General features: G+C 35.0%; 1 protein-coding gene across 1 annotated transcript in view; it reads right to left on the bottom strand.

Annotated features, from left to right (window-relative positions):
• Positions 1-8798, bottom strand: part of LOC107674904 (BMP/retinoic acid-inducible neural-specific protein 1-like) — a gene marked incomplete at its 3' end in the record, with an annotated part of 166845 nt that overhangs the window by 69891 nt on the left and 88156 nt on the right. Inside the window, exon 3 of the mRNA XM_016469048.1 lies at positions 5623-5813. Coding sequence (XP_016324534.1) covers positions 5623-5813 — 191 coding nt within the window. The remainder of the gene's footprint in view (positions 1-5622; positions 5814-8798) is intronic.

Here is an 8798-nt window from a genome sequence, read left to right as displayed (position 1 = left end):
TAGTCAACACATTTTATATATTTTAAATTTATTAAATATGTGTATTTCTTTAAAGCACACCAAAAGATGAAATGATTGAAAATGTATTTTAAAAAGTGCACTTTGTAATAATGTCAAATAAACTTAAGTCTCTTAAGTCTGTTAAAAAACAGTCATTAAACTGCCTCTCTTTAAGTACACTTGAGTGGCCTTATATATATATTATATATATATATACACACACATATACACACACACATTTTAAATTCAATCGGTTTGATTCCCAGTAAACATATTAACTTATGCCTATCTTAAATGCAATTTGGGTAAAAGCATCTACCAAATGTATTTACATAAAAGTAAAAACAAATTTAAATTGAAAGACATAAGTCATAAGTCATACATTGAAAGATATAACTGTCAGAAATTGTATCTGTCCGCTGAAGGCATGTTGTGACATGGCAAAGGACACTTCTATTGCATATTTACATGCACAGTCTCGGATTATGATTAATAACCTAACAACACGTAAGGTCATCTAAAGGTCACGTGTCATCAGTTAAAGGTCATCAATTGTAAAGTAAAACCCAAGTAGTGCCTTAATTTATATGCATTTACTGGCATTCTAGCTGCTTTTCTTTTCACGATTTCTTGATTTCTGATAGATATCAACATACTGCATGCGTGCACATAACCACACTTATCGATCACAATCTGAGGTTTTATGTTTCCCAACATGCCTGAACAGCAGCGTCTCGCACCATTTGTAATCACAGATATTATGAGGCGCGCTCAGGTATTAGCCTTGCGTTTCTCTGGATTATACAGCGGTTTGTGATTTATTGTGGTTCTCTGGACTGGAACAGGCATATTGCTTCTATCGATTTTCCATTGGGTTTTATGGTCGTATCGTGTAGGTGACAGAGGGCAAGGGCTTTCGTGTCCACGGATTCCCTTGAACACTGCGTCTAGTCGCCATTTAATTTTTCTTTGCTTTGCAATAAACTCTATACGGTTATAATGACCAATAAATGCTGTAATGACCAACAGCACAGCCGCTGACCTGCTCAACGCTTAAGGATGAAAACCATTTGTAATTCCAAAGGCTGTTACACATTCGTCAGCGTAAACAAACAAACAAGCATGTTAACTGATGACATTTTAATCAACTGTTAATAACATGCAATAGTTTTGAGTATAACAATTAATTTGGTGAGATACCAACAGGAACAAAAAAAAAATAGTGTATAGATATATAGAATGAATGTCACTATGGATAACTGAAAAATGTAGTAAAATGTTTTAGTCAAAATATAAAAATATTTTGAATTAGCTTTTATTGTTTATATATATTTTATATTTATATTTTTTATATTATGTTATCATTTAGTTTTAGTTACGGTTTTAAAAATTAAATTTTGTGTATGTATGTAATTATTTATTTATATGTTTATATATTTATTTATGTCTATTTAGTTTTTGTTAAGGTTTAGGTAGCAGTTTGTTTAGCTTTAGATATTTTTTATTTTATTATTTTATTTTATTTTATTTTATTTTGAATGAATGTCACTATGGATAACTGAAAAATGTAGTAAAATGTTTTAGTCAAAATATAAAAATATTTTGAATTAGCTTTTATTGTTTATATATATTTTATATTTATATTTTTTATATTATGTTATCATTTAGTTTTAGTTACGGTTTTAAAAATTAAATTTTGTGTATGTATGTAATTATTTATTTATATGTTTATATATTTATTTATGTCTATTTAGTTTTTGTTAAGGTTTAGGTAGCAGTTTGTTTAGCTTTAGATATTTTTTATTTTATTATTTTATTTTATTTTATTTTATTTTATTTTATTTTATTTTATTTTGTGCTATACCCTTGATTGATTGATAATGGAGCATTTTAACATGTTGATGCTAGTGTTTCCCTAGTTGTAGTGGTGTGTTCATGTCTCTTTAGTACTCTGAGACATTGTGTTCTGCTGAGTCCCACATGGTGGGATTGCCAAAGCGTTCAGAGACTTTCACAGAAGCACACAGATGCTTGACACACATGCTGGCTTTAATGTGGATCAGACGGCATCATCCTCTCGGCAGTGTGTGTGTGTGTGCTCTCCGCTCATGTTTATCTGCCAACATAATGACACACTGTAAAACGCACGACTGACACTGAGAGCACTGACCTCAGGCCTGTTATCGTGTCTTATGACCCCTAGAGCAAACGCGATTTACTGACACACTGAGACATGATGAGAGACAGAGAAACCATTAATGAAGCCGTACAGCCCATTCTCAGAAAACTGCGCATTAAAATCTCCCTCAGCAGCACCAGAAACAGAGACTAACTCAATGACACAGAGTTAAAAGTCTCTGAAGTGTAAAAAAGATATTTATCTAGCAAATATCGTTCCATCACACCACGTTATGTATGTTATGTATGTTAATATCACTGTTCTTTGTTCCAAGCAAAATACTTTTGAATATTTTTAATGAGGGAAATGTCACAGTATAACAGAATTGTCTTAGAAAATACATAAAACTACATATAAATATATTATTTAAATTGTATTTAATATAATTATGACAGGGACACACCCAGATTGTTATAGATTATTAAAACTGAAACAATAAATAGACATTTACTTGAAACAAAATAATAATTAACTAATTTTTTTTAATTAAAAATTATTTTATTTTAATAGGTTGCCAATGTAGAATTTCTCATTTTGTTTATCTTAACTTGAATGACAAAAATAAATAAAACTAGACACAAATAAATAAATAAATAAATAATAATAATAATAATAATAATAATAACAAAACGATATTAGAGATACAAATTACAAAAACAACAAAATGACTAAACTTGAACAAATTAAAGTGAAAACAGAAAAAAAAAAAGATTTGACTGAAAATATTAACAAAAGCTAAATAGTATCTCAATGATACTAAAATAACACTGGGACACACATAACTATAGAGACAGTGAAAGAATAAGCACCTCCATTGGCTGCACTGCATTTGGTTTTATTCTGTTCTTACAGTCCAGCATCATATTCCTTCTTACTATTCAATTTCTCTATGCCATAATTAGAGCATCAAGTTTAACCACAAAGCCAGAACTGATATAATATTCCAACTCCTGAATACAAATTCCCTCTGAAAGCCAAACGACAGACTGCCAGAGCAATTACACTTGACAGCTGCGTATCTATAAGAAACTGAGCCCTTAAAGGACAAAAAGGATATCAGACTCCGTTCCCTTTCAGTCGGTCACTAGGTGGAAAAATGCAGATTTACAAATGCTAGAAATATGACTTTCGAATGACAGGTTGCTGTTAAATAACACACCCAAGTTCTTGACTGACAAAGAGGATGTTATAGAACATCCATCAAGACTTAGGCAGTATTCTAAGTTTTTACATGGGGAGGTTTTAGGTCCAATAATTAAAACCAGCATTTTTTCTGAATTTAGTAATAAGAAATGCCCTTTCAGTCAGTCACTCTCGATGTCACGTCGTGACCGACGAATTGGGAATCTCGCCAGAGAGACCAATCCATTTCGAGTGTAAACTAAACGAGCCAATGCATATTGGCATGCGATGATTGCATCCAGCTGTCGCTGATCACAGCGTGAGCATAAAAAGGCAGCCGGTGCAATGCATACCAGCATTTTGCTTCGGAGCCGAGCGACAACATCGTTCTGCTCCTAACAATCTACTTCGTCACGAGTCTAGCGCACTCTCGGGAGCTTTTTGTGTTGGCGGACGGTGCTTCAGCGGTGGTCGTTCCTGTGTCGGCTGCACTAAACCCCTGTCGTGCTGCAAGCGGCCATTTCCCATGTGTATCTCAGCACTGTAGGGATTTCTAGTACATGAACGGACACTGCTATGCTCCTATCAGCCATCAGGAGGTTTGCTAATCATCCCAGCACAACACGCTGAGGTGGCGTTCGCGGATGAGTCATGTTCCCATTGCGGGAAGATGACCATCTCAGAGCTGCAGGCCAGGCTCCGTTTCCTCCAGGGGGGAGGGGCTCCATTGCCTCTGCCGCGATCTAGTGTTCGTCCTGGCAGCAACCTGTCGTGGACTACTTCGGGCAGTAGCACGGGTGGTCTGAGGGTTAGAGTGGTGGCAAACCCCTCAGGGAACCAACGCTCAGATGTCAATCACTGCATCTGAGGGAGAGCTCTCTGGAGAGGAAGATTCGGCTGCGCTGCAGCCCTCCGGGACGGTGGCAAGGCCTGAATCGGATCCAGAGATGCCGGCTATGCTTTTCCGGGCCGCCGAGAGGGTAGGGCTCGAGTGGAAACTTCCACCGCGTCCCGGGCCCTCGAGGTTGGACGATTAGTTTCTCGGGGTGGCTCGCGCTGGTTCTCAGCACCCCGCCTAGGTGCCTTTCTTCCCGGAGGTGCATGGACAGTTCATGGACAGCACCTAGAAGCATGACCTGACCATGACAAGTGGATTGGTCTCTCTAAGCGAGATCCCAATTCGTCAGTCACTGACGTGACGTCTCCGTTCCCTCCTTTAGGGAACGAGGGTTATATACGTAACCAATATGTTCTGCCCCGCACAAACACACAAAATGTGATTATGAATTGGCATTTACAGACATTAACAGAACGATTCGTTCTCAAACGTTCCACAGCACTGAATCTCACGAACCACAGAAACAGATATAGCAACAATAAAACTGAGCATAGTTAGGACAGGAAAATAAATAGACTTATCCACTCTAAAGGTGATACACTACAGAAAAACATTGTTGTTTCAGGCACTACTCCATTTTGAGAATTTATTATATTGGGTATAAAATACCCCAAAAATACACATTTAAGTATTTATTTATTTATTGCACTTTATCTACTTGTATCTCTAGATTTCAATTACAATACATATCTCAGCAACACTTATTCACCAAATGTTACAGTTTTATTCATATTCATATTCTGAAAGATTTTACTTAAGCGTTTGTTCATGCATCATACACTTTATATATTTTTTTCACTTTATCTATTTGCATCGGTTTGTTCATATAACATTTGCCTGATTTTATACAATATTTAATTTCCTAAAAACATGATGAATATGTATTGGGTTTTTTTCTGTCTCTTGACAGTATTTTTGAATTTAACAGGATGATGAAAAGAGAAAAAAACAAAACAAAACAAATAACAACTTTGTTTCTTTTGACATATTAAAGTACAAAATAAAGAAACAAACAATTAATAATAATAATAATAATAAGTTTCAGATTACTGTTCTGGAAACGTATATGCAAATTTGTATGCATATTTAATTAGATAATGCCTCAGTTGCATACTTAAACATAACATTTCAGAAAACTTATAATACAAAACAATCAATTAATAGTGAATAATCAACTGGGGAAAGTAGGATGATATCTATTAGTTAAAGTTTTTACCCTATTCACCTGTAGTGCCCTTAAAACCAAACAATATTTTGGTGCAAACTAGTCTATTACTTGGTTGTAATGTGCACTTTGTCAAATTAGGCAGGCACCACTACAGTCAGACTGCATGAAATATCCATGTTCCTCTATCACATTGAGTCTGCATTCAATATGAATCCATAATAAGATGGCTGTGCATATGTCGGTGGCAGCACTCACCTCCCAGCGTGGCTGAGATCAAGATGTGCGTCCCATATTTCTTGATGATGGTGTCGATGAACTGTTGCGTGGACGGCCGTCGTCCGAGCATCCGCATGCTGCGCTGGAACTCCGGCATCAAGGGCAGAGGATTCCGGATCAGATCCCGCCTCTCGATGGCCGTGTTCCTCACCTTCCAACGTGCAAACTCCCTGCAGAGCAGAGCAGACCGTGAGTGAGGACCACGACAAAACCGCCTCAGTGGTTTAGTGGCAGAAGATTATTTTCGACTGTTAAGCAGACGGTTATATATTCTCTCAAACAAACTTACAGTAACCACAAAAGTTAATTTAAAAAGCAGTCACAGAGTGTGTGTTTTTTTCTCCTGCTGGTAAACACACACACACACACACTCGCATACAGAAAGTGCTTTCACTTGAGGAGGTAACCATAGCAACAGAGGTTGCTGGAGCACTTTTCATTAGGATCATTATCAGATGGAACATTGACAAAACAAATACTGTCATTATCAATTTATTACCATATCACAAATATATAATTACAAAATGTTAATGTTTTATTATACAATAATCTTTAATTGAATTTATGCTTGGCTTGTTGTGGTAAGATGTGCATGATCACCTCAACAGACTCGCTCAAATTCTCTTTAGAAATACCTTTATATGTAATGAAAATTTAGAAAGCCTTTAAATATAATGTATTATAAAACACATTATAGTATGCCTTGTAATGCACATCATAATGGATTATATGATATCATAAATAACTTTAACCACAGGTATACATTCAGTGTTATTTTTAGTATCATTGAAATACTATTTTTTTTTTTTATTTTAGTATTTTTAATTCAGTTATTTGTGCACATCAACAAAATTCAAATTAGAAATGTTGCCTTGGTAACTAGTTGAAATAAATAAATAAATAAAGTTAATATTTATTTTATTTAGATTGTATTTAATTTCATAGTATTATATTATAATACTCCATTCATTATGTATCCATTTATTCATGGTTACATCTTTAGATAGTTTTATAAGTAAAGTGTTAATAAATTTCTAAAAGTCAAATTCACATTTGCTTTGAGTGTAAGGTTTATGTGTCTTTTTTTGTCCACAGAAGAAATAAAAAATACAGGAATAGCATGAGGGCATGTGAATAGTAAATTTTAATTTTGGAGTAAACTATTTCTTTAATGTAATTCAGTTTTGTCCCAATGCGCAGCACATAGTCTGTCAAGATTTATTTTGTTCCATCTGAATGTGTCATCTGGCACTTTTTACAAAATACAATTTCAAATGCATTGGCAATTGCAAAAGCTCAACAAGCACCAACGATCGTGTGGCAATCACTTCTGTCCAGTGTGATAGAGAGAAAAGCAAAAACATTTGCTGATACTGAATCCAATCAAGGCTTTCATAATGTTATCTAATCAGCACGACTGCCAGCTGCAGATAGTGGCTGCTGTTGTCTGTCAACAAAACCATGAGCATCAGTCCTGATTTGCCATTGGCCAGATTTTGGTCTCACTAATTACACAATTGGTTCGATTAGCATCTCATTTGGCAGCGAATCACATGCATCTAGCTCCTGTAATGAAGTGAAATTTGATAATACTTGAGACACGCAATGCATTTGCTGAGCGATTTGCTAATAATCTGATGAAATACGTTTCAATTCAGATGAGGCTCAACAGTTGAAACTATTTTAAAGCAGCATCTATTTTCATAAATGCTGAGTTCAAAGTTAGACATTGGAAATGTCCATTCAGCACCCGTCTAAAGACTCGAGGGTGTTAACATGAGGAAAGTGCGAAAGCAGCAGTCAGTGCTGAACTTCTGCTAACACCTGCTACACTGTTTGAGGCTGGATGTTCAGATCAGGAACTGGAGGAACCTTCTGTCAGGAGATCGCTCTGACATTCACATTTGCTTGATAGATTGACTGCTAATGTGCTGTTTTAAGTTGTTAAATTAAATGGAGGCACTTTATTAATTATATAAAAGTACAGCAAAATCACATGAACAGGCTCGGCTCAGGATGTGGTCCAATCATGCTCATTCTCACTTTCAGATCAACTGTGAGTTTGATTTGTTTTTCTACAACAACAAAACTGTTAATATTGAGTAACTTAAGTCACAGACAACATTTGTTCAGTTATTTGTCCAAACTCTGTCCACACACACTTATATATATACATATATACATATATACATATATATATATATATATTAGTCCTGTCAATCGATTAAAACAAAATAATTACTTGCAATTTTTTTCTGAAATTAATCGCAATTAATCACCACGTTAAAGTTTTTTAAATATACTTTTATATTGCAATAATTTCACATTCAATCTTCAAATTAATTTACAAACAACAAAGACAGTATTTTTTTTTATATTGGTTCAATGGCATCTTTTTTTATGACTGAAGGCCAGTATCAATGATACCAATACTAATTTCTCTATGAAATTGCCCCCCCTCCCAATATTTAACCATTGACTATAACCATTCAACATTACAGTATAATTGAGAGATACAATCTTAACATTTATTAGACTTTAAAAATAACTTCTAATTTAAGTGAACTTAAAACAATCTTCACATAAACCCATTATAATAAATGTCATATTTACCTGTGCACTTCAGCAGAAATATACAGAAATTGACATTTTGAATTTTGAATTAATTGAAGTTATCAAACACTAAATTGTAAATTAAATATAGATGAATCCTTAAAGCTATAAAAGTTATTTTTTCCTCTTTTTTTTCAATAAATAATAGACATCACGGCAGCTGGTTATTAGGTTATTTTGGCTGATATTCCTTTAAGAGCTGCCGCTGCTGAACGTGACGCAGATCTGACACTCACCATATTTTCTCTTAACTCTTTTTACCTTTTCTGACCCACTTCAGGTCTTAAAGTCTCTATTAATGAGCTGACGAGTTAAATCGGGTGTGTTAGATGAGGGACTGGAGGCAGTGCTGGGCTGCTCCGGGACAGTTTTGAAAACCATTTCAGAGACATGTTCTTAAATGTGACTCATATCAAATATATTACATGCATGCACAGTTTTAAGGCAGATTTAATCGCCTTTTTGGTAACTTCATGACTTAACTGACCACGACACCGTGCGCCGGCGTCTTGTGTGTGCAATTGAAGAGCATATATATATCC

This window comes from Sinocyclocheilus anshuiensis, unplaced genomic scaffold, assembly GCF_001515605.1.
Source record: "Sinocyclocheilus anshuiensis isolate Anshui unplaced genomic scaffold, SAMN03320099.WGS_v1.1 scaffold1045, whole genome shotgun sequence".
In the NCBI taxonomy this organism is placed as follows: Eukaryota; Metazoa; Chordata; class Actinopteri; order Cypriniformes; family Cyprinidae; genus Sinocyclocheilus; species Sinocyclocheilus anshuiensis.
The sequence above is the reverse complement of the archived record's forward strand: the minus strand, read 5'-3'. Positions and strand labels throughout refer to the sequence as shown.